The sequence below is a fragment of the Desmodus rotundus genome, chromosome 9 (genome assembly GCF_022682495.2).
Source record: "Desmodus rotundus isolate HL8 chromosome 9, HLdesRot8A.1, whole genome shotgun sequence".
In the NCBI taxonomy this organism is placed as follows: Eukaryota; Metazoa; Chordata; class Mammalia; order Chiroptera; family Phyllostomidae; genus Desmodus; species Desmodus rotundus.
In genome coordinates, this window is record NC_071395.1 from 34118555 (window position 1) to 34146518 (window position 27964).

Below are 27964 nucleotides of genomic sequence, written 5' to 3' on the forward strand. Positions count from 1 at the left end.
CATTATGTGTGTTCCTTTAGAGTATGCATTACTTCATCCTAACACGAGGAGTGTGTACCCATAGATAAATACAGGGGTGAGCCAAAGTAGGCTTACAGGTGTTCCTACGGAAAGTAGTAGAATAATTAATAAATAATAGAAGAATCAATTCCGAGTTTCCTATATGTACCATCATAAACCCACCACTCCAGATAGCTAGATAGATGCAGATACACACACAAGCAACATACATTCATAAATTGGGTACTTCGGAATCGCTCTTCCAACACGTGGTGTTCAGTGCTGCGAAAAGTATTCGAACTCAAGATTTTCTGTCATTTCTCATTTAAGATTGGGGTTCAAGAACCTTTGTTCCACAGGGAAGAACAGCTTCAACCCCAGTTTATTCTTTAAACTGTCACAATGGGTTTGCTTTGGTAGGAACTAATTGCAATTAGTACAACAAATGTTTGTATATGAATGAGCATTACTAAATTGCTTGAAGCTACCTGAAAGCATTTCTTCTAAGTAATTGAAATAAGTACTTTCCTTAACCTTAACAGTTCTTCGCAATTCAAACTATTTTGTAATTAAGTCATTTGGATCGCCAGAACACTGTTAGATGGAATTTAAGCATTTTGTCTTTTGTAGACTTTGATTCTAAAGTGAAGTGCTGAGAATTCTGATCTGTTAATTTGCTAAGTTAATCCTTCTATGGAAGTAACGTGAGAAGTTGTTTAAAGGCAGCCCTAAATTAGTAGGATTTCACTAATATCTCTAAGTGTAGTTTAATATACTTTTTTGATGCTTATCAGTCATTGACTTGTAATTTTATGTAATTCCATTGAACCATCTTATAACAACAATAATTTGTTTTAAACCTCAATCTTTAACCTAAAACTTCACAGGAATTTTCCAAATATTTTTTTTTCCTCCATAAGACTTAAAACATATGTTCTGTGTTTATTAGGTATCAGAGTGCTGGTAAGTCTTTCTGTTGCTCAAGGGTCTGTTAATCCTTATCTGAAACCAGTTGAGACTCAAGGAGGTTCACTCAGAGTTTTACTCCCTAACAGCTCTCGGTTTCTGCAAACAGCACAAGGCTAAAGTGGTCGGGTTTTGATTTGTCTTCTGTTCTGTTGACAAGTTTATCTTTTCTGTAGCAGGAAGAGTTGTTTTAAGCAAAGTAGCAATTATGACAAGCAGCCTCCAGTCACTCTGGTCCCCTGACATTCGTCCAGGACCCCTTTTGTAATTCTCATTCTGACTCTTAAATCATACAGAGGCTCTAAGTTTTACTTGACTGGCTCTGAAGCATTCTGTGAGCCTGAACTCCAAATAGCTTTAAGTGCTTAAACTTATTTTACATCTTGATTTCAGTAACCTAGATTTGGTGGAGTTTCCCCTTCTTTCAACAGGAAAGCTGACCCGGGGAAGCTACTTTACCCAAGTAAAATGTGAACATTCGAGGCAGCGCCCTCTCTAAAAGGAAGCCAGCTTTCATGGGGAATTGTTGAGTAGACTCTGGAAATCAGTAGACTTGGTTTTATTTCTATGTATCATTGAAATCTGTAAGTAGAATAGCATCTTTAGATATTTATCTAATATTCCAAAATTATTGTCTGGGACAAAGACGATGGACTCATGAATTCAGCTGGCAGAGGTTAAAGGAGGTGACAGAAGTGTGGTGTCTCAGAGGAGTAGCACCTAGCCAGGTGGAAAGGCCTTACAAGGAGAAGACACAAATCCTTGAAGAAGCCAAGGGCCTTTGGGGGATGTTGCTAGACCGTAAAGGTGGATAGAGAGGGGCAAGTGCCCTGTATACTTCTCCCCTCTGTGGTACTTTGAAATAAATCCCAGAAATCATAACTTTTCATCCATAAATATTTCAGCACTTTCGTGTATATCCTGTAAAGTTAAAGAGCTGTTTTTAAATGTGTAACTCCAAGACCATTACTGTGTACAAATTGGTAATTATTGCATGCTGTCACCTCAGTAAGTGTTCAGTGTTTCCATTTTTATAAGTGTCCTAGATGTTGGGTTTCTTTACTGGATCTTTGAGATTCCAGATAAGGGTCACACATAACTATTGGTTGATACATCTTTTTAAGTTTCTTTCAATCTATGGATTTCCTCTCCATATGTCTTTCTTTCTTTTTTTTTTTATTTTTAGAGTGAAATTTAGAATAGAAATTGCCACATATCTAGTATTTGATTACCCTAAGGTGGTAATACATAAATAATAAATGTTTTGTTCGTTTCCTTTATTTACCAGTTTTCAAATGGAGGAGGTTCTCTAGCATTCCCTGAAAGGAACTAATGAGTTTTCCTTTTTAAAAAAATCACTAATGGGTTGAAATATATTTGCTTGGTTTCAGTGTGTTATATTTATTGTCTTTACTGATGATCGAATTTTCCATCTTGGCCCAGTAGAAGCTTCTTGAAGCTGGTTCCTGAATTCTTCTGACATGACCCTAAGTGGTATTCTATCCCTCCATCCCACCTGGTGTAAGATTTTCCAGACCCACCTTTGACACTTGCTGCCCAGACTCTGAGTCTCCCAGTGTTCCCTGGTTCCTTTAGCGGTAAATGGTGTTTAGGCACCACAGTCTGAGCAGTAGGGTTACTTATTGCCACCAGGTTGCTTTTTGTTCCTAGGCCTTGCTCCATGGAGAGAACTCCAATTTTTTTAATGATAAAATATGAGTTTATATGCATATTGCCAATTAAAATTTAGGACGGCAAGGACTTAACCTCATGAATCTTTTTCTTTACTCACAGTACAAGCATTAAAATATCACATTACTCATTTGCTTATTTTCTAGTACACACCTAATAGTCACAGAATAACACCAATAACTTAATAATCAAAAAGACAGAGAGAGTTTGGGGAGTAGGGGTTGGCCATTTCTTTTTGTCCATAGGGTCTGTTCCATTAGGTTCTGTGCAAAGAACAGTGTTTTAGAGTCATTGCAATTTCATTCTGTGTAGGTATTCAACCAGCTGGTCACACCATCAGATTTATCAGTTTTGTTTTATTTTTATGAATTGATTTCTTTAATTTTAATGTTGTTATATGTCCATTGATTCCTGATTATCTTCTCTATTTTTGTTCACTTGATTATGTTTTAAATTTTTCACTGTTCTGTAGTTGGAAACTTTTACAGACTTCTGACTCAGTGTCAAGATCTGCCTCCTTCACCTTGGTTATCTGACTGGTCGGGCTGTGCAGCTCTTCCTGCTTGAGTGTGTCCTAAAAAGAACATATGGTTACATTGTAGGAAGTCTTAAAACTTGAGCCATGCATACTTGACATGATGTAGGATATGTTATCTCTCTGCCACCTTCCCTTCCAAGATGGAAGGGTGATTTTTCTGACTAAGCCTGCGAACAGATATTCCCCTTTCAATAATGGGAAATCTAGGGAAGAGCTAGCCTCATCTCTCAAAGTCACCTAGCAAGGTTGTTCATAACAGAGTGCTTGCCTGGCCCTCTTTTCAATTCCCTACCAGGTATCTGCTATTTTTGCATAAAATGTGTGGTCCATTGGTAAAAGCCCACCCACTTAGAAAGATCAAGGTCAATCAAAGATTTAGCTACAAGACTGAGTTAAGAAAGCTGCTTGTTTTATCCAGGTCATGGAAATATCTGTGTGAACAGTCCTCAGAGTAGGTTCAACAGAGTGCTGTTTCCACAGGATGTCAATGGGTGTTACACCAAAAAATGTTTCTGAAGTATAACAACTACCAGTTCTCTCAGATGGTAACGTGCCTTATGAATCAAAGGGAGGAACAGCACAGGTGTGTTTCCCAAGCGCACTTAACCATGAATCCATCCCAGTTTTTCGTAAAGTGATACGCTGCATTGGAAAAGTGCTGCATTAGGAAATAAGGCTGCCTCTAGGTTACACTTTACAGAACATACATGGGACAGAGGAACATGTTAGCCCTGATTACAAGGATCCATCCATTCAGCAAAACTCAGATCCTGAGAGAACTCTGTAGGACAAATGGCTTGGTTACATCAACAGGAAATTGATATAAGAGAGAGAGGGAATGGAAACCTGTACCCCAAAAGAGGCAAGAGACATACTGATTATTCACAGTATTTGGACCTGATTCAAATAAATTGTAATAAGAAATAACTTAAAAAGACAATATAGGCAGTATGAACAGAGTCTAGGTATTTAGTGATGTTAAGAAATTTCTATTAATCTTTTCATGTGGTAACGTTACTATGGTTAAAGATTTTCCTTAGAGCTGTTGTCTTTGTAGAGATACATACTGAAATACTAATAGATAAAAGTGTATGGTATCTTTGATTTGCTTTAAATGAATGGGAGTAAAGTTGGTAAGGGTTATGTGTTGATAATTGTTGAAGCAGGGTAAGGGTACATTGGGTTCATTATATTACTTTCTCTGCTTTTTGTTTGTTCGTTTGTCTGAAATGTTTCATGATAAAAGTTTTCAGGAGAAGACTGCCAAATGTGTATTGCTTTCACATGAGTTCGTTAGAATAACTGAGGCCATAATTAACTTAAAATTTTCCTGCTTAGGCGAGATTCTTCAGCAACTGTGTCCCTCACCTCCCAAAAGACCAGGATGTCCACAGTGTATGAGTATAATTCTAATTGGACTCGTGGGTGTGATTTGTTGCAGAGTGAGAGGTCATCAGTGACGTCCTCTGTATTTGGAGGAGTATCTCATAGCCTGGCTCCTTCCTTTGCAGTATGGAAGTGGAATTGTGAGTGCCCTGGCCCCTGCAAACACTGGTTGTCTAAATGGAGGCGCATGTGCCCATAGAAAGCACTCCCCCTGCAGCCTGTAGTTTATAGGCCTCCAGTTGGAGCATCCACAGCAGATTGGTCTTGGGCTACGTGCTCAGGAGCCAGTAGCACAACGGCAGTTAGGTGCAGGGCCCAAAGCAAGGAAAGTGGTGGTGCATTCCAACCAGAAAGGAAGTTCTGATAAAAACTTCTATCCCTGTTGCTGCAGTTGTAACAGAAAGAGATATAAAATGTGTTTTCTTTTTAAAGGCAATTTTATTTGGGGCAGACCATTTTAAGATATATTATAAAAGCCTCATCTCTTTTCCTCATTCTGCACCCTTTCCGACCTCCCTCCCTCCAATCGCCAAGCTGCTCACACTGGCAGCCCCCCTTTGGCTAGTTTAGTTTATTGCCAGTCATGGTGCTGTCTGCTCTGGAAAGTAGCAGGAAAAGCCGATAAGGCACTGAGGACAGAAATCTCTGGCCTTATCTCTCCCTCGCACACGGTGCCGAGAGTGCATCCTTTTCCTGTCCTGGGACAGGAGACATAAACCGACCATCTCCTGGCAGCAAGGACTTTAAACAGGGTCCGGGCGCCTGCCTCTGCTTTATCTAGGAGCCAAAAAGGAGAAAGTGGGTCATTGCATTTTTGTTTTAATACCAGGAAAAATGTCTTGTCTTCTAGATCAGCAAGCCTGACCTCATAATAAGACACTCATTTAAAAAGAAGGAAAAAAGAGGGGTGGGGAGGACCACCGAAACAACCCAAGAATTCGAACTCACTGGGCTGTTCTGTTTGGTTAGACTTTTGCCAGGAGGTAGGTTTGGCCTGAAAGGATTAGATTTGGCTTTTTCTTTGTTGCCAGATCAGGCAAATGGTTTTAACAGCTTCTGTGATAATAAGAAAGTGATACACAGATGACCCAGTGTTGGAGGAGAAGAGTGAAATATTGGCTCATTTTTCCTTCTACCCCTCTGCCCTGCCGGGAAAGCAAAAATAACATTCTCTCCCAGATTTCCACCCTGTGATGTAATGAAATAGGATGAAGAGGAACCTTGCCTCAGGGGTGAGCGGCCAGTGGTTGGAGAGAAGGTAGCGCTTTGTTTCTGGTGACACAGCCTGACGGGGCCGTGACGCGGCGCGGCACCAGCAACACGGGTTTGGGTGTTACCATCTCCCGTCTTGGTGCTCTTCAGAGCCCCAACAGGTAAAGCCAGAAGAGCCAGCCAACCTTAGTAGCACCCTCATTCATCTGGATCAGTGAGGACCCAGTTTGCAACCCAAGACTTTGTAGTGTTGAGGAGACCAAGCTCGATACTTTCCTACCATATTCCGAGGCTCAGACAGGCCAGTAACTTGCCCAAGGTCATACATTCTGTCAAGTGTGAGTTGGATTTTTTGATACCCAGGTCATTGTCACTTCTACCACACTTTCTTACTTTCCTTTAGTAGCTAATATTTTGTGCCAGTACCACTCAAGGTATAGTCCACACGCCAGGACAGAAATTGATGATAAGCACTTAGAAGCTTTTATAGTAGTTTGATATTAATTTGTATAAATTGAAACTTGCATTTGTGTCTTTTTAAATTTTATTTTCCTAGTAATTAAAAAACATGTGTATTTTGTAAAAAGTTTGCCCCCGATGGATTATAGATTTTCAAAAGAAAAAATTTGGCGCTTCACCCCTGGTCGTTTGCGAAGCACTGTGATATAGGGCGTGGAACTTCCACGGAGGACGGGCCGTTAGGGTCCACAAACAAGAGGCAGGCCTTGCTGTAGGGCTTTTTGGGTTCTGAGCGTATAGAGAGGTAGTACTTGCTCTTTTTTGCTTAAGCTTTTAATATCTTTCTTGCTTATAAAATAAAAAAATTATAGCTCTGTAAAACTAAGAGATTATATATTTAATATAATAATATATAAGCAGGATTATATATTTAATAGCAGTAATAATTTTTTTATGAGCTCTTTGGAATTGTAATCTCAATGTAATTGGTTAGGGGTTCTGTTGGAGTTGTTTTATAGTTGGTTATCTTGTTTAGTTTCTATCTATTCAAAAATAAGTTTTCCCAATGCACTTTAATTTTCTTATTGTAGTAAGAATACTTACATGAGATCCACCCAGATCTTATTTTTGATTGTATTTTTTATAGTCTGTCTCTCCCGGGATGGGAGCTTCTGTCTGGGCCCCAGCCCCAGTTAAGTTAGTAAAACAGTAACTGCTCACTAGATGTTAATGAAGGACTGGATGCCCAAATCTTTTTGGACCTCAGCCATCTCAAGATCTTATTGTTGTATAATTTACTTTAATTAATGACTCAATGAGTTCAGAATTTAATTTATTCTTACCAACTGGCATATCCTTTAAACATAAAAATTTTTTGCCCTATCAATTTTACCCTTAAAAATATTTTTGAAGTACTTTATTTGCTACTTTGATTTCTATTCAATTAAAAAGAGTCTAGCCCTGACTAGTGGGTTGGGCATCGTCTCGCAAAGCAAACAGTCGCAGGTTCGATTCCTGGTCAGAGCACATGCCTGGATTGTGGGTTTGGTCCCCCGTTGGGGCACATACGAGAGGCAGCCGATACGATATTTCCCTCTCACGCTGATGCTTCTCACCCTCTCTTTCTCCCTCCCATCCCTGTCTCTAAAAATATATACTTTTATTTTTTTTAAATATGGAAAGATTAATCTTATATAGTATACAAGAACTGAGAGAGGGGACTTTTTGTTTATTACTTTGTTTGCCTAAATTAATATATTTTTCTCTTACAAATGATTCTAATCAATTCATATTCTATTCCTAGTTTCAAAATATGAGGTTCTTAAAATCTTCCAAAAATGCTATGCTTTCTATAATAAGAAGCCTAAATTTGACTTGTCAGGATTCTTAAGCAATTTTCAAGTCTTCCCGTGGAGTAAGATGGAAGAGACAGACACTCTGTTAGCCTCTTTCTGTTTTTTGAGATTTGGTACTAGCCTTCAGCTACTTAGAAAAGCTATTTGTGCTGCCTCCAGATAGCGGGGAAGGGAACCAGTTGACCTAGAATTATAAAATACAGTCAATTTGGATTATTTTTAGATTCATTCAGAGAAGTTGGTGCCTGTGTCACATTGATCATTTCTAGCTTTGGAGGAGCCTCGTTTATCTTAGAATGGCCAGCGTGTTGTGAAATGTTGTCGTATGAGTCCCTGCAACTTTCCTAGTGGTAGGACCTTTCAAGGAGGCAGGAAACCAGCTCCTTTCCACTCCCCGCCCTCATTCCCCCCAGAGGCTGTATGACTCTTGTCAGTAGTTCTGATGGCAGTTACTTGAGAAGTTGTTGCCACAGAGAACCATCCTCTTAAAACATGTTTATGTTGGCTTAACGGAGTGCTAGTTTGAGCAGCTGACTAGGCAAGTGGGGAAAAAATGAAGAGCTTTGTTAGCATTGGCCCTCATATAAGGAATTTGGCATTATTTGTATTTCTCTACTAGTGTCCAGTGAAAAACAAGATATCCTGTCCCTTCCCCATTATCATCTCTTGAGGTGTCCAGTTCATTTCAGTGTGTAAATTCCAAACCAAGTTCTAATGCCAAATCGTTAGAAAGCTATCTCTGCAGTCTTACAGGGTGTTGAGTTCTCTTTGATGCCAGATCGCTGCATAACCAAACTTTGTGCTTGTCTGTCATCCTTCGCTGCTTGAAAACAGGCAGCAGTTAGCAGCCTCTCTACCATTTACTAGCATAATTCATTAAGATATTGAGATGCTGAGATAGAAAACCTCATCAAAACCCAAAGTCCTCCAGTCCTGTGTGTGTGTGCACTAGCATTTCCAAAAAAGAAATCATATTTCATAATAATTTAGTCATCCAGCAAATATTTACTTACCACCTTTTATGTTTACTTATGTACTAGACAAAAAACAGATCTCCACCCATTTTTACTGATGAAATTCAAAACTTTATTTATGAACATTGATATTTGAAATTCACGTTACTTTTACATGTCACGAAATACTCTTCTGATTTTTTTCCCCAACCATTTAAAGTTCTTAGCTGATAAGGAGTAGTACAAAGATGGGCTGAACTTGGCCTATGGGCCATAGTTTACCAACCCTGTTCTAGAGCAAACCTTCTGGGAATGCTGGCCAAGTGGGCTTCTGTACATAACGTGGGTGGGTTCCTAAAACCTGCCTGCAAAAGCGTACACACATCACACAATGTCTGTGTGTGTTTTCCATCTGAGTGGCTGCATAATTCTAGTTCTGTTACTATAGCTTTGGTTTTTACTCCCACTTCAAATCAAAACTTCCTTCAATCAGTAGAGTTTTGTATTTGTTTTTAACTCTCGATGCTCGCTATTACTAGCAGCGACTGTGTTTTTCAGGAAGATTCTCTAAGGCTGGTCGTTACTGAGAGTGTTTAGTCTACCTCCAGATGTGAGTGATAGATATCTTAAAAAAGAAAACCATAGAAGATTTATCACTGGAATAAGCTTCTTGTGAGTGCAAAAATAGCTCCTTGTCAGTAAAACACCAAATGTTTTCAGTTATATGGAACCCAAAAAGGTGCCATAGAAGGTGAGGGAAGAAATGCCCACATCAGTGCCATAGTTCCTGCTTTCTAGCTGACAGTGTAGATCCCTACTTTAGCCCAGCTTTGGAGGCAAACCCATCGAGTGACTCCTTAGAATCGGAAGCTTTCCCGAGTGTATTTTCAGCTCAGGACACAATGTCCACTGCACCTTAACAACATGCTACCAGGAGCTTCTGGTGGAACTTTCATCCCACCTGTTTATCTTCTCACCGTGAGCTCCTACCTTTGCCTCTGATATGCCCTCCAACCCTCTTGCTCCCCAGCCTTTCCTCTTGATGGCAAGAACAGCCCACCCTATGCAGGCTACTTTACTGCCGTGCTCAGCCAGCACCACAGAAGGAGTGTGGCAGTCCCCACACATCACAGCGCCTCACTTGTTTCCTATTTGCTTATCTCCCAGAAGGTGACTGTGGTAACATGGAATAATAGACAAGAAATGGATGGATTGTCTGCCTGGGTCCCTCTGCATCACTAAAGCCGCAGGGAACAACAATTGGCTGATCACGCTAAAAGGCACTCCAATGTACTTGCAGGAGCTAAGCGGTTGACACCATAAGGAAGGAGGCATCTGATTAGAAGGGAATGGTTTTATCTGGCTGGGAAGAATATCCACTGCAAAATGCTGACTCTCTCTTTCCTTCCTACGCTTCCAAACCCCTTCTAGTCGTCAGCCCTGCCTGGCAGGCAGACGCATCTACACCAACAAGCACGAGGCTTATCGTTCCATGGGAGCACTTCCCAGCCTTGATCGGTGGGGCCTGGTGTCTTATGTGCTGTCCCTGAGCACTCTCCGTATGTTTGTTCCTCTTCAGAGAGGATGTGCCTGATACAAACGAAGTAGAAATGATCTCTGTCCTCAAGGAACTTAAAATTTCTTTGGGAAGATGCTTACAAAAAAGCAAATTATACAAAACCAGAAAATAGGTGTAACTAATTGCTAGCCATAGGAAGTGAACACAAGGATGTTCTGTAGAGGATCAGACTTGTTGAAGGAAACAGTTTTGTACTTGATCTTCAAGAAGGTTATGCGGGAGAGGGGAGTATAAGAGGACTAAATGGTTATGGAAAAAAATACCATAAAGATTAAATTTTTTTAAAAAAGATGATGCACATGACTGCAAATGAAGCGTCTGGAAGAACACCACAGCCCAGCATGGGGGCGACTGCATCAGCCCATTCTGTTCCCTCTGTTGGCAGAGGGTTTGGTGCCCACACATTCCAGCACTCCCTTCATCTTGATGAGTCATGAAGTCACTTTGTACCTGAATGTATCTCTGTCCAAAGTGGATGGGTGTAATTTCTATCTCCCAGGGATATGTCAAGACATAACCATCCTGCTATAAAGTCTGGAAAAAACACAAAACATTCTTTCAAACTACTCACTTGCCAAGCTTTCTTAACTGTTCACGGATTGATCTAACACAAGCTGCCAACAGACAGGCTGCGATGGCGGGGGGAGGGGGGTGGGGGGGTGTTCATCACAAGCAAGAGCTATCAGAGCTAATAACCCTGATTGCTGAATCCATTACTCTTGAGTTTTGTTTTGTTTGTTTTTTTGGTAAGAAAAGTTCATTGAAGAATTGCTTTTGCAACAGGATCTCTGTGTCTAAACATGAAAATCAAAAGGCTTCAATCATCTTGTCACTTAAGATCAGCAGTGACAGATGATAAAGGCTTTGAGATGAAAGGTGTTGCCTTTGAACCCCATCGCTGGACTGGTATGCTGATCATAAGTAGTAGGCTTTAATAGTTATGGTGCATATGCCCCAACACCTCACTCAGTTCTCTACCCACAACATACAACATTCTAATAACAAAAGAAAAGAGTCCTCTTTATTTGGGCGTTTACTATTAATCCATCCCAGGACACCTGTTTGAATGACACGGAGGAACCCAGAGCAGCTCGAGCAGATAGCTCATTGAGCTGCAAAGCCTCTATAGAGAATACCTAATCGAAACAAAGAACACACTCATAATTCTGTAGACATTTGAGAAAAGCTGGCATGCATAGTTTGGGGCATCTTTCAGGCACCTGGCATGACTGTGGTGATTATAAATGATATCTTAAGGATGTCTCTCTGTCAGGTCTTGTGTCCTTTGCATCCACTCTTCCCACACCCCCGCCCAGTGGTGATTCAGAGTGGCCAGAGATAGGTTTAGGCTTTCAGATTCTTCAGCTCTAATCGCAGCATATGGTATACTGTCATAAAGCACTTGAATCTGCCTCTTACTAAGGAGGAAGCAGACCAAGCAAGTTCATGGTGGAATGGCTGCCTGCCACACCATGTAACAACTGTCTGTAGTGGAAGTGTCCAGGTGGAAGCCGCTCGGCATCTGTCCTTAGGTGGACGGTTGGCCTTGGGTTTTACTTCCTGCTTTAAAACACTCATACTTTGTCAGGGGATTTTACGTACTAATTTGGCAAATTATAAAACTCAATCCTGGCTTTAGACTATTTTTTATTTATATGAATCACAAGCTAGGTAATAGAGGTTTTTCTGTTTAGAAAATAGTATCTATTTCTGGTGACATTTTTTTTCTACATGAAGCTTTGCCTCAATTGTGCTCTCATGAAGTAGAATGCGGACCTTTGTCCCTGGGCTATATGACCAATTACATAGAGACACAGGGCCAAGTGAGTCACTGTGACGCAGGCCAGAAGCTGGGGTGCTGTAACAGAGGGAGGAAGGCCTAGTCTCTGTTTCTGCCTCTGAAAAAGGGAGAGTATGCCCCTGCTCAGACTGCTGCTGTGGGAGCCACGTGAGATGACACGTGATAAGTGGCTGGCATGTGGAAGGCATCTGAGAAGTGACAGCTGCGGCCACTTTGGATGAAGCTTCCTTATATGATGAGTGGGCCAATCTTGCAGGGCTCTTAGGACCTTTGACCTGAGGTTCTGTGAAGTGGGGAGCAGGTCCTCCTGAGCGCTGGCACGCAGAATGTTTACTGATTGGGTGGAAACTAAGGCCCTAGCTATCGTTTGGGAAAACCAATGGTCAAAAAAATTTTAACACATACCGTTACACTCATCAGCTCTAAAAGAAATGAGCAGACAGCAGGGTTTGCTGAGAAAAGACAAGATGAACCTGTGAAACCATTTTTTACAACACGAAACTGGTTCTATTTGTATGTTTAAAAGAGTAGCCTCTCTAATACAATGAAAATGTTTCAGGAGTCTAACAAATAATTAATCATTATTAATTAATGATAGGGGAGGTAGAACAGTGGATTATTACAAATCTAGGGGGAGATCTTTAAAACTGTTTTGCTAATTTCCCTAACCGTTTCCCCTCGTCCACTGAACTCTTTCTTCGGAAAGCTTCATCTTAGGTATACTGCTTGGTCCTGGATGCATAATTGTAAATTTAGTTTACTTGTTTTTAAAACACTGTTAGCAAATTGGAACAGTCTCAAAGTTTACGAAGTAGCGAGTCATGTTTGGTATTATGGATTTTTTTGAGGTTGTATTAGTATGTTGAATGAAAACGCGGGAAGATGCAAGTTGTCTCTACTTTAAAATGCTAGTAAGTAACTGGTGATTTTCTCAAGCTTATTCACTTTGAAGTTGAGACCAGATATGAAAAATATTAGTTTTCTTAAAAGGTATACATTTTTTTATATTCATTGCCAAGAATATAGAAACAGGAATTATCATCGCTGTAGTAAAACTGGGTTTATGGTTTATAAATTCATAAATTATGAGCTTGTAAAATATAAGTCCTAGGCATCGCTCCTCCTGGAATTGGATTTGCAACCTGTCCCTCCTTTGTTTCTGTGGTTCTTGAAGCAGATACAGGGCTGCAGTGTGAGAGGGCGGCTGCCCTGGCATCAAAGGGCTCTCCCCAGCCAGTCCTTGTGCTGCCTGCTCTTTCCTCAGAGGGAGTCTGATGCGGGGGCGGGCACCTCTCTTGCTTGTCGCCATGCCCTGCTAAGCTCCGTGTGCAGTGGCCCATGGTTATTGAATCTTTACCACCGGAGGAGTTGCTTATGAGCATAGTTATTTTCTGGGATTAGAAAGGCCTTCCGAATTCAACAAGTGACTCACAAATGGTCTTATTATTTCCTAATAATTAAAAGTGCTATTTACACCAGCAATTAGTTCCCATGATCTCTGAAAAGCAGGAATTCAGAAGGTAATAATAGGTGAGCAAGGTTAGGAGCCATAGGATATCACTTGAATTTGAGTTCATAAAACAGAGATACACTCCAGAAGAGTTAGCCCATGGAAGACAAACTCCTTTTAATCCCATGAAGCCGAATGAGCCCTGTTTTACATAAACAGGCCACCGTCACAGACATTGTGTGTGGCTGTGTGCCCTGACATGGAAGGCAAGACCTTTCTTGTCCAGTAGACTGAGATCAGCACGCACCGACACAGCCGGGGAGGTTTTCCATCCTGCCACGCAAAATTGCAGCCCTTCTTCAGCATCCGGGGAACAAAAAAGTGACCTTGTTTTTGTCTCCTGGGACAGCTGTTTTCATATTTTTCTCAGAATCACCTGGTGGGAATCCAGCCAAAATTGAATGCTAATAGGTAACATTTAAACTGCTTCCCAGAGCTCAGTTGGTTTAGTCCACATTTTACATTGTGAAATTTAAAATTTGACCGCAGGTACTGTTCTTGGGGGGCCCTGGTAAAATACGGCGTGAGTTGATTGCATAAGGTGGGACGTTTTTGGTAAGGTACCCTTTGGTGAGAGTCTTCTGGGGCAGTAGCCACTCGGAACCCAATTGCCTGCCTACATAATATTGATTCTGCCAGAGTTTCAAATGTGAAGCTCTTTGGTTCTACTGGGCCAGTGTTTAGTGCTGGCCTACCAAGAAAATGCATGGTCGGGCCATTTACATGGGTTGGTTTGTAATAAAGCTAGAGCTTTTCCCACCAAGTTCGAAATTATTTTAGAGTCTTAATTTGGAAACAGTCATTCAGAAACTCTTCTCCCACACTTGCAATATGAGGGTTCAAACAACCTGTCTCTTCCTGTGCAAAGAAGTGAATATGAAGGAAGAAGCTGGGTATTTATGACTTTAGTATTATTGTTTAGTGGTTTGACTATTTAAAAAGTCTCTGAGGGCAAAGTTATTCTAGACAGTGACTTTCCTTAAAGCGTAGTCCTTATATTCTTCAACGGGAAGGGACTCCCTTTCTACACTCATGTGCATCACCTACTGCCAGCCAGCTGCAACCCATAGAGTGATACCAGGGTTTCACTTTTTTATCCCCGCCTACTAAGGTAGGATTTTCTCTCGCTTCTCAGGCCTTACAGTGGGAATGTATTCATTTAAAATTAAAGTGTAAACCCTACTTAATCCCAGCTGTTACAGGTAAGCCCTGGTAACTAAATTTGAGTGAGCCCTGTTACTAAATATGAGTAATTCCTCATATTTAGAAACAGCACCAACACAGCCATGAGTATCTTAGTCCAAGCCAGAGCAGGGCCGGAGGTGTCTCCCTTCTCCACATCCCCAGCCGAGGGGAGAAGGGCTCCCAAGCTAACCTGTTCTTTGTGGGAGGAAGGTGCGCGTGTGCATTTCCAACCCTGGTGCCTTCTATCCTGGAATGGCAGCCAGGGCCCACGCCTTCCCTTTGGAGGAGAAAGAAGGTGTTCCTATCACGCCAGGTTCCATGTTGGCATTTGGCTGCTGTTATAAGAAGGGTTAACGTGTACACGTGGCATCTCAGTTTCTACATCAGTGCCCAAAGACCTGTGTGATCCATTACAGAGCTGACCTGGGTATCTGACATCACAAAGCTCAAGGACTTCAGTGTCCCTGTTCTTCACAGAAGACTCTGGGAACTTAATCGCCATTCATAGCATTGCTGCTGAGGTGCTGTTGACCCAGAATTTCATTTAGGTGACTTGCCAACTGACTTCTGAAGGTAGCTTCAGTCTCTTCAACCTACCACCCCATAGTGTCTGCCACCTTGTTCTATGCTTTGCAGTTCGGCTCTACAGGAGCGGTGGGGCGGGTGGGGCGAGTGGGGGGAGGGTGGGCAGGATTGACAGAAACCCGGTACTCAGCCTGGCTCTGACTGCAGAGTGCTAATGGCTCCAGCTGGAGTCCTTCTGGGTGGCCTGAGAAGTAAAGGGCTGGCGCCTAACCAGTTTTAACTCTTTTCCCACACCTTAGGGTGATTCCAGTCCTGCTGCTGCAGATGGGATAGAGACCTCCACTACGACCACCAGTGCCTTCACCATCCAGGAGTACTTTGCCAAGCGGATGGCAGAGCTAAAGAACAAGCAACAGGCCATGGCCTCAGGGCCTGACCTTCCAGAGACCCAGATGGAAAGGAAAGGGGGAAAGAAAAGAAAGAAAGGGGCAAGAGATACAAATGTGGAGAATTACACACAACCCAAGATCAAGAAAAAGCGAGACCACGTTGAGCAGCAGCTCGAAGACCCTCACTGGGACGAGAATTCTGATGCTTCTGCTGAGGGTGGAGAGAATTGTGTGTGGCCACTGGATGGCCAGGACTTACCACCAAAGCCCAAAAAGAGAGAAAAGAAAAACCTACAAAAACAAGTTGAGACAGCCGTGGATGCTACACTGGATGAAACACCAGTGAAGAAGAAGAAGAAAAAGAAGAAAGGTTCCAAATAAAGTCTCTCGAGCCAGGGCCTTCCAGCCACTCAGGTGTCGGGGCGCTGCCAGGCAAACACCTTGGCCGGGAGTCAGAGCAGAGTGCACCCCTGAGAGTCTGGGCACATCTTTTAACATGCCCGTGGACTGCCGAGTCTCGCCCTCTCACCACACGTCCCGTCCCCAAATCCTATTCCCAGAGAACTGCTTAATGTTCCAAATCACGGCTCTCGTAAACAGATTTCTTCGTAGACTCCGAGTCCTTCGCCACGAGTGTTCATTCATATTCGTGTGAATAGGTCAGGTGATGTATGCGTGCACCGGTGTGGGTCGATGTATCACAATCTACATTGCTTTTGGTTTCCTTCCATAACAGTGAAGTACACTTCCTTCTAAAGAACTTAGTCTAATTAAAGGATTAAGGGTAATAGTTTAGATTCAGATAGTTCTTTTTGTTCTATAGCCAACCATACATTTTTGCCAAGTAGGTATTATATGATTACATTTCCAAATCAGAGAGTTGGTTTAGTTTGGTGTAGTTTTGATGGGGAAATAGTTTTAATGCCCTCTCTTCCACTAAGCAGTGGCAGCCATGTGATCTGAGGCCTTCTCCCCAAGACTGCAAAGTTTACGCCAACTGACTACGGACGCTGTAACCTCCCAGCTCTCAGGGACAGTGGGCCCTCCGTGTGGTGCTGGGGGACGAACCCCTGTAGCGGGCTCCACCTTGTTCATAACGATCGCAAGGTCCTCGGAAGGTTGGAAAAATGAGGAGTCTAAGGTCAGGAAATTAATTTTGTTTGGAAATCAGCCACTCTCTAGATTGGAACTCTCTTGTGTAAGTTCTTGAAAGTGTTAATAGTCCATAAATGTAAAAGATACTGTTCAGCCCTGCGCAAACCAAATGCTGTCTCCTCACTGAGTTCATGCTGCGTTGGGCCACCCCCTGGCGTCTCCCCGTGTGCCGTTTACCCAGATCCCTTCACACCCCCTTTGGGACACAGAATGAAAAAGAAAAAACGTGTGCTTACAACTTAAAGGGCCAGCCCTATTGTTTTCTCTGCCCGTTTCTCCTCTCTTCCTTTCTTTGTTCTCTTTATCTCTTCCTTCTTTTCTTCTCCATCTTTTTGTCCATTCATTCCCTCATCCTTGCCCCCCACCCTTATTTTTCAATTGCAGTTTTCTTCTAACCCCTTTCTAGCTGCCTGCTCCCCATCCTGCTTTTGCAGTCTCGAAGGTTGGCCTGCTTCTGAGGGACACGTCTCAGTAGCTGCGGGGGCGTGGTGGGGTGGGGCAGGCGGGTGCTCTTTCCCACTGATTTATAGATCACGCTGGATAACACACACAATCTGATGACCTTTTGCCCTGATTTTAACTGGGCAGGGGTGGGGAGAGTCAGATGCTGGATACGAAGCATGGCCCCAAGATTCTTAGAATTGAGAAAATATATTAAGAATGTTTGATTTCAGTCTCTTAAGAATTCTGAAGGGTGTGAATTGTTTAAAAAAATCACACACACAACCCACAGAGAAAATTCTTACAAATCCAGAGCCTGAGGCCTGGTTCCTGAGTTTTATCAAGGCCCCCAGCGTTTAGAATCCGAGGCTAAGGTCCAGTCTAATAAAGCACCAAGATTTTAAAAGTCACATGACCGAGTCATCTCTGCTTGTTCTATCTTGTGTATGAAATGAGTTCCGGAAGGGATGGGGTTGTGTGAGTTGTGTGAAACCTCTTTCTCTCTCCCCCTCTTCCCTCCATATATATACACATATATGTGTGTAGATATACATAGTTTTTCTTTTTTGCCTTTTATTAACTTCAACTTTTTTTTTTTTTTTTTTTTTTTTTTTTTTTACCAAAGTGAGAGCCAGGAGAGTATACCAAGTTGTGTGCAGGAGGAGGAAGCAAGGGAGTGTTTAGGAAGCAGGCAAGAGGCATAGGTCAGGTTGGGTGAGGGGCCGGCTAGGAGGACCAGAGTAGGGAGGTGCTGGAGGGAAGTTCTTGAAGTTGGGAATTCCAAGGCAAGAGGGAAACACCGCAAGGTTGTTGAGGTGCAGCTAAGTAGAGAGAACCTGTAGTCTGTGATTTTTATTATTTTAATGGACTGCAGAAGGAATTCCTGGATGATATTAGGAATTTCAGGGTAGCCTGAGAAAAAAGTACATGCCCAGCCAAGAGCAGACAGTGTGACCATTTGCTTTGAAGGACGTGAGAGCTTAATCTTCACTAGAAATCTGCTGCTTTCATTTTCCCAGGTATCTCTTCTTTAGGCCACTTAGTTTTTTGGATTTAAATGAAAGTTAGAACAACGCAATAAATATGCTTCAAAGTTGCATTTCTTAGATATATTTCTTTTTTCTTTTTTTACTCTCACCTGAGCACATTTTTTCATTGCTGTTTTAGAAAGAGGAATGGGGGAGGGAGAAACATCAATTGGTTGCCTCTCAAAGACTCCTTGACTGGGGATCAAACGCCCAACTTAGGCACATGCCTTGATACTCCAGCCGAATGAGCCACACCAGCCAGGGCAACATGATATTTCTTAAATTGTTAACATATGAACCATATTTTTTGCCTTTTAATTTTTTTACTTGGTAAAAACTATGAGGTCTGTCCAGAAGGTATCCAGCCATGTAATATGAAAAAGAGACATTTATTGAAGAACATGCAAGATGCAAGAAACATTGTGCATAGGACAATGACACCTCAGTCCCCTTCAAAGTAGGTACCTTGGGACCTCGTGCAGTTCTCCCAGTCACCATGACCTGTCCCACTGTATTTTCCTGACTCTCATCAATGGTCTCAAATCTCTTCCCTTTCAAAGGTGATTTTAGGGTTAGGGTTAGGTTTAGGAGAAAATGCAGACAACTGTAATTGAACAATAAAATAAGGTTTTTTGTTTTTTTTTTTAAAAAAAAAGGTGATTTTAGTTTTGGGAAAAGCCAGAAGTCACAGGGTGCCAAATCTGGGCTGCAGGGTGACCGAGTCACTTTGGTGATTTGATGTTTTGTCAAAAAACTGCACAAGACATGATGCGTGACTGGGTGCATTGTGATGAAGTTGCCAATCACCAGTTGCCCATAGCTGCGGCCTTCTGAATCATCTGAATAGTTTCCGTGGAGGAATGTTCAAACTTAATGCAAAATTTGATACAGATTCGCTGCTCTACTTGCTCAGTCATTTTGAATGCAACGGCCACACGGTACACATGCTCAGTCAATCGTGTCTACCGCCCCCGCTGACTAGTACAGTGAAGTCATCATTGTCCACACATGTGCATTCCAGTCCACTCTCCTTGGCTGCCAGGTTACATGGATGTTGCGCAAACCATTCTTGTTCTATTAACAATGGCTGGAGTTTTTCTGGACGGACCTCTCATATATTTATATTCTTTGATGCTTTCCTTGACATCCTTCAGTTTTAAGAAGGAAAGTAGTACCCAAGAAAAGATTTATCCAGTGAAGAGGTTCTTAAATGTTACAGCACCCTTCTTTCCTTTCTGTTAATAGATAGTAATTATTACTGTGTGAGGTCCTATGTGCCTGGCCCAATTCCAACACTTTAAGTAAATCAGCTCATATTGTCCTCAATCCAGTAAGCACTATTGTTAGTTATCCCCTTTTACAGATAAACTCCGTTTTTATAAAAGGGCTGCTTTCAATTTTTTATAATGAGATTTCTGCCGTCCCCAGAGAACCGGTGAAAGCAGGTGGCAAACTGTGAAGAGTTTCACAATGAACTGGAGTTAGTATTATTTATTGATACATGAGCTGTGAAAAATGTGTTTAGGTAGCCTGCACATTTGAAATTCTCATGGAGTTTCCTTTCCAACTCAGTCAAGAGGTTGGTGGGAAATTGGCTAAGTAACTCAGCTTCTTAAAACCTGTTTGCCAGGCTATGAAAAAAAAAAGAATTTCTTCTAATTGCAAGAAATAGTGATACTTCCAAAGGCGAAACCAAAATGGGCATTGGTTTTATACCACAGTGCGTATCTCTGCTTCTCTCCTCCCTCACCTGTTGGCTGACTCCTCAGGAACAAGCTGGGACCTGCCGCCTTCTTTTTTTTTTTTTTAAGAAACGGCATCAGAGAAATGTTTCAGCACCATCTACCTGAGTGATCTCAGCCTGGACCAGCAAGCAGCTGCTGTATTTATAGATCTGAGTAAGAATTCCCCCACCTTCACCTTGTTTATCTCATGGGTTCTGCAGCCACAGCAGTTTGGAGCCTGTTGTGCTGGCCGTGGGCCTGGGGAGGTCAGATCCGTGCCGCGATGTGTGATTTTATAGCTCTCGGTTATTAGTGAGCAAATTAGTATCCTGTCCTAATAAAAAGGATGACTAGACTCCTTGCCTAAAAGTATACTATCTGGTTTAGTGTACCGAGTACACTACAATGGCATGTGCACAGCCTTTATGGGACCCGTAAGAGTGGGGACAAAGGCAGAGAGAGACAGCTAGGAGAAAAGGTAGGTGGGAAGGGGACTTCGCTCGGGCGCCACGGCGCTGTGTACCGCAGCAATGTGTGGGATAATGCAGTCAGAGCCACGGTTCCTTTTTCTCCCCTGAGTTCAATCTTTGTATAAGCATTAGCAGTGAACTTTCAAATGAAGAATTTTGTAATCAGTTACATCTTCTATTTCCTGTATTGGTTTCCTTTGAGAAAGGTCCATGGATGCTGAGAAGCTGTTACTTGTTCTAAAAACATTTGCTGAGCACCAGCCTTGGACTAAGCCCAGGCCAACTCAGGACTGGGTAACTAATCCATTACAAGGTCCACCCACATTCAAGATCTACCAACCTGTGTCATTGAGAGTAGGTCGCCATGTCCTGGAACACCAGCCATGGGATATACTCAGGACCTGGCCTCCCCTGCACCGGTTAGGTGGTGTTCAGCCTGCAAGCGAATGTTTATCAAGTCGGGTAGTAATCTGTAAGCAGTTCTCTGCTGACTCATTAACTTCAACCTGAGGAGTGACTTTCTACTAAAATTTCCCTTGTTAACACTTCTAACAGTGATAAGTAAGCAAAATTATGTGCACATTCTTCCACATAGAGTGAATTAAAAATATCTTTTGCCTAAGTGGAGAGTGGGAAGAATAGACCCAGCCGCTCTCTCTTAACCTCCCCACCCCACCCCTGCATCCCTGCCGTCACTAGCACATCTGCTGAGAGAACCAGGTGTAGAGGACTAGGGGAGGCAGCCTTGCAGTAGGCCTATTTTACCTAGCAACCAGGGACACCCTTTGACCTGGGATGGAACAAAACCCAGATATTGACAAACATTTGTTCTAGGAATGGGAAACTGCTGAAGGCCAACTGCAACTCCAGCCTCCAAGACTTGGGGAGATGAGGCTGTCAGAATCCAGGGGTGGGCACCCCAGAGCCTCAGCTGATGGAGCATCCTCATTTTCTCCCCCACCCTCGCAAGTCATGTGGCTTCCCCCAGGTGGTGGCTTTATTCCAGGCTGTGCTAGTCTTCTTCCTTCAACTAGCCTAGACTCCCTAAAACTTTCCTAAATACTCCTCAGCTCTCCTGCCGTCACCTACGTGTTCTCCGAGAAGGACACTTGGTCTGAATGTTTTAGTCCTCACTCTTCCCCCACCCCACCCCATATGTCCCTCTCTCCTTTCCATACGTACACTCATGGCCAATGTTTCTGCTTCTTTCTGGATAATTCTCAGGTCAGTATCTCTGCTCCCCCCCCCACTGATCAGTCTCAAGCTTTCATCCTGCTTGTCCAGCCAACCATCCCAAGGGCCCCTCACATTCAGAGGGTCTCACAGGAACTCTTGTTCATCCTTTCAAGGCCACTTCAGCCCCATTATTGCTGTGGACACCCTGTGCTTTCACTCTGGTTTAACGTCTAGGGTCGTTTACAGCAGTTCACCCTCATTAAGTGACTGCCACCAGTGTCTTAGGTTCGGTCCTTGCTCTTAGGAGCTCTCAACATAGTGCTTCTTCCCTCTTGATCCCTCTGCCTGGAGAGTCACACCCCTCTTTTCCCTTCATCCAATTCATTACACAATTCTTCCCGGACAATTGCACCCAATGCCTTGAGGGGATCCCCACGCCTTCCTCCAGGCACTCTCTCTGGCTCTAGTGCCTGACTGCCTCCTCTGTGTCACTGCCCCCCACCCTCCTACTGGCCTTCTCTACCCACTGGCCCTGAAGGCTGCCCCTGACATCTGTCATCAACAATTTCTCCAGCCTTTCCTCATCCGGCCCTCAGAAGCAATCTCTCCCTTTTCTGAATCTTCCTACTGCTTTCTGACTCATCAAAGTCTACCTAGTATTAGGGTTTATGGACGTCTGCTTTTCCCGCCGTTCAAGTCTAGGGCCCCTGAAGATGGAGTTAATCTCTATAGTTCTGCGGCACCCAGGACTACGCCTTGTACATAGCAGGTGCAGAAGGACTCTTACGTGAGGAAGCAAATGAACACAGCACAGCCAGGCAAGAGCCCGTGCTCTGAACACACTGTATTCAAGATGAGGATGTCCAGTCAGGGGGCACTGCTGTGACCACAACCCCCACTTGGGGTTCCTTCAAATTCTCAGCACTATAACCAGTATACGTGACACCTCCTCACCCGACTGGAGGGTTGGATTATGAATTCCTCCCTACTTCTCCCCTTGGCCCTGCCCTGTCTGTGACTGTTGCCTCGCCACTGGGATCTCAAGTTCTCAAGTGCCCCCCCCAAGGCCCCATTTTCCAGCCTCCCTTGAGTGGTGGCTGTAGGATTAAGGGAAAAAAAAAATACCTGACGAGGCCCTCAGTACACTTCCTCTCTTCCTCCAAGCACAAGAGAAAGTGAAAAGTCAGCGCTCCCTATAGTCAGGGACCCCAGTCAGAGGGAGGCTCCTGAATGACACTTGGCAAGCTGCAGCCGCTCTTCCCCTTGGCTGACGAGCTCCAGGATGAAACACAGGAAGGTGTGGTCAGGTCATCCTGAAGACACCAGAGTCCCAGGAGGGCTTAGGGCTCCCCACGAAGGAGGTTCGCTGTGAGCAGGCCCGGGGCAGGGTGGGGTGCTCTCACATTGACTCAGACCTCTCAAGTGACAGGCTGCAGGATCCTGCCCTCGCCTGGGACTCCTAGGCAGCCCTAGTCGAGCAAGTTGTTGCAAATTAGCCTGGAGGGATTACAAAATCCTGCTGAGATGGGGCAAGGCCCTGCCAAGCTGAGACGAACAAAGGATGGTAGCTGCGCTGGAAGAGGGAGAACAAGTGTACTCGGGCCACGTGAGCCAGTGGGTCTTCCAAATCAGAGGAGCCTTCCACACGTTCGGCCCCGAGCCGAGCAGTCCTGCTTCCCTCCACCCTGCAAGAGCTGTGTGATTCCGTTCCTCACTTTGTAGATGAAGAAATAGGCTGAGTGGCTCAGTGCCTAGACCAAGGTCACCAGTTCATAATGTGGCAGATGAAAGGGCTGTCTCCCGAGCTCCAACCCCTTTTTCATCCTGGAAAGGTTACAAAGACTGTTTGATTTTAGTTTTTAATAATTGGAGTTATTCAGCTCAATGTGTGATTAAACTGTTTTGGGGTATAAAGTGCTTTCCTAGCAACGACAATGTAATTCACGTGTAAGAGGACAGGTGTAAGGAATGATGTGGAGGGCACCGTCAGATGGGCTCATTTAGTCCTTCCACAAACCCTGAGTAGCTAAGGCTCAGTTCCAGGGATACGGACATGACACAGACATGGTTCCAGCTCTCAGGAAGCTCATCATGTAGTCAACAGGTTGGAAGAATAAAGCCCTATGCTTCCTTCGGATATTCCCAATTTTATGTATCCAAATTCAGAAGGAAGTTGTCCACTTAAAAGCTTTTGCTAGTCAAGGAATGCTCATTTGGTGTCCATGGGCAGCAAGACCCCTTGTATGGAGGCATGAGTGACAATTCAGAGTTTGAAGGAGCTAGTGCAGAGTACTTATGCTCTTCAGAGGGCAGTCGGGGGTGATGACCTTGAAATCCCTTTGCTGGAACGAGACTTCAGTGTTTTGAGTTTTGCTTTGTGGATCTTGGAGTTTTAGAGCTGGAAGGAGCCTTAGAAATTTCAGCAGAAGGACAAAAGCCAGAGCAGTGACTTGGTGCAGAGCCACCCTGCGCAGAAAGAAAGGGACTAGATGACTTCCCGTGTCCAGTCCCAGTCCCTGGGCTACAGCCATCTCCGGGCTGGCTCCCAAGAGGTCCTCAGACCACCCCACCCCAAGTCCACTGGATGTGACACTGTGTGAGTTTTTGGTTTCAGGGGTCCCAGTCCTTTCTTTTCTCATTACTAGTGTTTGACCAGGATGGTAGAAAGAGGCTTATACCATAGAGATCTAAGGCACGGTATAATTAGTACAGATAATTATATTATACTGTAATTAATGTGGTAAATATCAGTACATCGGCTATTATATTATAATATATAAATGTATCCAAGTAACACATTGTACACCTTAAACCTACCCAATGTTACACATCAAATTCACTTAATTAAAAAAAGAGGCTTATGCTAACCAGGGAGGATGGCTGATGTGTGTATCTCATTATCAGTTATTAAAGTCATCTTTTATTAAGCTGGATGCTTTGTAATTATTTTCCAATTCTCAGGACAACCCATAGCTAATTATGATTACCCTAATTTGGGGTGTGAAAAAAATGAGATTCTGCTTGATTGACATTTTCTCAAGATCACACATCAAGTAAGTAGCCAAACCGGTACTGGAGCCCACATCTGCCTGACTCCAGAACACCCACTCTCCCCTGTGCTGCGGAGCCTCCCAGCTGTCCCTGGGAGGATCACCCTGTGAACACGGCTGAGAAGAAGCACAACATATTCATGATTCGAGATTTTGCTCAGCAGCCCGCTGCTTCCCTGACCACTCTTGGTGTGGGTTACGTGTCCCTCTCCTTTGCTCTTGGGAGGTGACCGTGGGCTTTTTTCCAAACCTGCCACTGGAGAAGCTTTTCCCACTGTATCTCCAACACCTAACCCTGTGCCTGTCTTCCAATGCATGTTTAAGAATTACTGTTTGAGTAAATAAATGATGGACTTAATGAGTGAGTAAATGAAATGATTTCTTCTTATTTCCACATATCTCTGTATTTTGGGGCACTGGGCACCTGTAGCCCAAAGAAATCTGTGCCTAGCGCTCAATGTTGTATTTTTAAAGTCAGACTGATGAAAATGTAATTTATAAACAAAATCACCAATGTTAAGTGTGCAATTTAGTGAGTCTGGAGAAGTGGATACAGCTGTGCAGTCCCCACAACCACTGTGATATATAACACTTGTATCAGCCAATAAGGTGCTGTGTGCCCCTGACCAGTTCCCTTCCTCTGCCTCGACCCCTGGGCAACTACTGACCTGCTTTCTATCACAGCATTATTATTTCTAAAGAGTTTCATACAAGTGGGATAATTTCAACTTAGAATAGTTCTTTTGAGATTCAATGATGTTATTGTATTTGTCAGTAGTTTGTTCATCTTGATCACTATATAAATTACACTGTATAGATCAACCACAGTTTATCCAGTCATCAGACAAACATTTGGGAGTTTTTCAGTTGTATATTCTTACGCATAAGCCTTCAGCTTTCAAATACAAGAACGTTCAAATGAACATTCAAGTAAAAATCCTTATTTGGACATACACTTTCATTTCTTGTGGGGAAATACCTAGGAGTGGAATGGGTGGCCGGGTCACATGAGAAATATTTGTTTAACTTAGCTACTGCCAAACAGTTTTCCAAAGGCTTTACATTCTCAAAAGCAGTTTCTGAGAGTTCTCCATGCTCCACATCCTCACCAGTGCTTGGTACTCTCCATCTTAATTTTAGCCATTCCAGTCGATATATAAAATAACATCTCATTATAGCTTTAATGTGTGCTTTCCCCCGATAACTAATAATGTTGAACATCTTTTTCATGTGCCTTATTGGCCATTTTCAAAGCTTTCCTGAAGTGTCCAAATCTTTTGCCCATGTTTTCATTGCATTTTCCTCTTAATAGTGAGTTGCAAGATGATTGTCTACGTGGAAAAGCCCTCAGAATCTACCCTCAAAACATACTTGAACTGTGACCTGGCCAGCAAACCAAAGGGTCGCTGGTTCGATTCCCAGTCAGGGCACATGCCTGGGCTGTGGGCCAGGTCCCCAGTAGGGGGTGTGTGAGAGGCAGCCACATTGAGGTTTCTCTTCCTCTCTTTCTCCCTCCCTTCCCCTTTGTCTAAAAATAAATAAATAAAATATTTAAAAAAAAACATACTTGAACTGATAAGTGAGTTTAAATTGCTCACATGATACAAGGGCCACAGAGAAGTATATTTTTGTACTTTAATGAACTACTGGCTACTAGTACAAAAAATTTAAAACAAATGTCTTTTATATGCTCAAAGAACTAAAGGAAAACACAAAGAACTAAAGGAAATTAGGAAAACTACATCTGAACAAAATGACATTATAAACAAAGATATAGAAATTATAGAAATGAACCAAGCAGAACATTCTGGGTTGAAAAATACAATAACTGAATTTTTACTAGAGGGGTTCAACGACAGGCTCAAGTCAGCAGAAGAAAGAATCAGTAAACTTTGAGTCTGCCCATTTGAACTGATCAAGTCTGAGGAGCAAAAAGAAAGAAAAATGAAGAGAGCCTAAGAGACTGGTGGGACATAAACAAGCAGACCGATATAACATTATGAGAGTCCCAGAAGGAAAAGAAAGAAGCAGAGAGAATATTTGAAGAAATGACTGGCGATGTATCAAATATGATGAACTATATGGCTATGAATGAAGAAACTTTAAGTACAATAAATCCAAAGAAACTCACCCCAACACACATTATAATCAAACTGTTGAAAGATTTTTTTTCAAAAAATTTTGAAAGCAGAAAGAGAAAAACGACTTATCGCATCCAAGAGATCTCCTATAAGATCAGCAGTACATTTCTAAGCAGGAACCTTGCGGGACAGAGGCAATGGGATTATATATTTTAAAATGTGAAATTTTAAAACTGTCAACCAGCAATTCTATACCTGGCAGTTCTATACCTAGTTCTTCAAAAATGAGAGAGAATTAAGATATTCCCAGACAAAGAAAGGCTGAGGGAGTTCATTGCCACTAGAAATTCTGAAGGGAGTCCTTCAAGTTGAAAAGTAACTTGACTCCACATGAAAATATAAGGTTCTTTGGAAACACATAGACTAATATTTAAAAATAGTATTGTAATTTTGGTTTATAACTCCAACTTTTATTTTCTGCAGTATTTAAAAGACAAATGAATAAAATATATTAATCTATGTTAACTTACAAAACATAAGGATGAAAGTTGTGACATCTTTCACATAGAGAGGGGGAAGCAGAGCTACAGCTGTAGTAGTCTTTGTACATTGTTGAAGTTAAGTTGGTATCAATTCAGGGTAGAGTGTCCTGACTTTAGGATGGCATATCTAATCCCTATGGTGATCACAAAGAAACTATGTGTAAAATATACAAAAAGGAAACGAAAAGAGAATCAAAATGTGTCCCTGCACAAAGTCAACTGGGCACAGGGAAAGCAGTCATGGAGGAAGTGAGGGGCAAAAAACCTGGAAGCATTCAGAAAATAAACAAAATGGCAAAAATAAGTGCTTTAATATCAGTAATTACTTTAAATGTAAGTGGATTAAACTCAATCAAAAGACATACCGTGACAGAATGCACAAAAAACGAAAGAAAAATCAGTTTTCAACTATGTGCTAAGAGATGCACGTTCGATCTGAGAATCAGGTTGAAAATAAAAGAATGGAAGATTTTCCATGCAAACAGTAACAAAAAGAGAGCAGAGGTGCTGGGCTAATTACAGGCAACATAGATTTTAAGTCAAAAACTGTTATAAGACGTAAAGAAGGGCACTGTATAGTAATGAAGGGTCAGTGCTCCAGGGAGATAGAACAGTTACGAACATACTCGTATGTGCAGCAAGATTCGGCGCTCCAAAACATATGAAGCAAACGCTGACAGAATTGAAGGAGAAGTAGACAGTTCTGCAGTAATAGAAAGAGACTCCAATACCCTAACGTGAATAATG

At 42.6% G+C, this 27964-nt stretch overlaps 1 protein-coding gene across 1 annotated transcript in view; it reads left to right on the top strand.

Annotated features, from left to right (window-relative positions):
- PINX1 (PIN2 (TERF1) interacting telomerase inhibitor 1) overlaps positions 1-24103 on the top strand; it is a 78593-nt gene extending 54490 nt beyond the window's left edge. Inside the window, exon 7 of the mRNA XM_024569111.3 lies at positions 15461-24103. Within this exon, the coding sequence (XP_024424879.1) occupies positions 15461-15931 (471 nt within the window). The 3' untranslated portion in view covers positions 15932-24103. The remainder of the gene's footprint in view (positions 1-15460) is intronic.
- The last annotated feature ends 3861 nt before the right edge of the window (positions 24104-27964 follow it).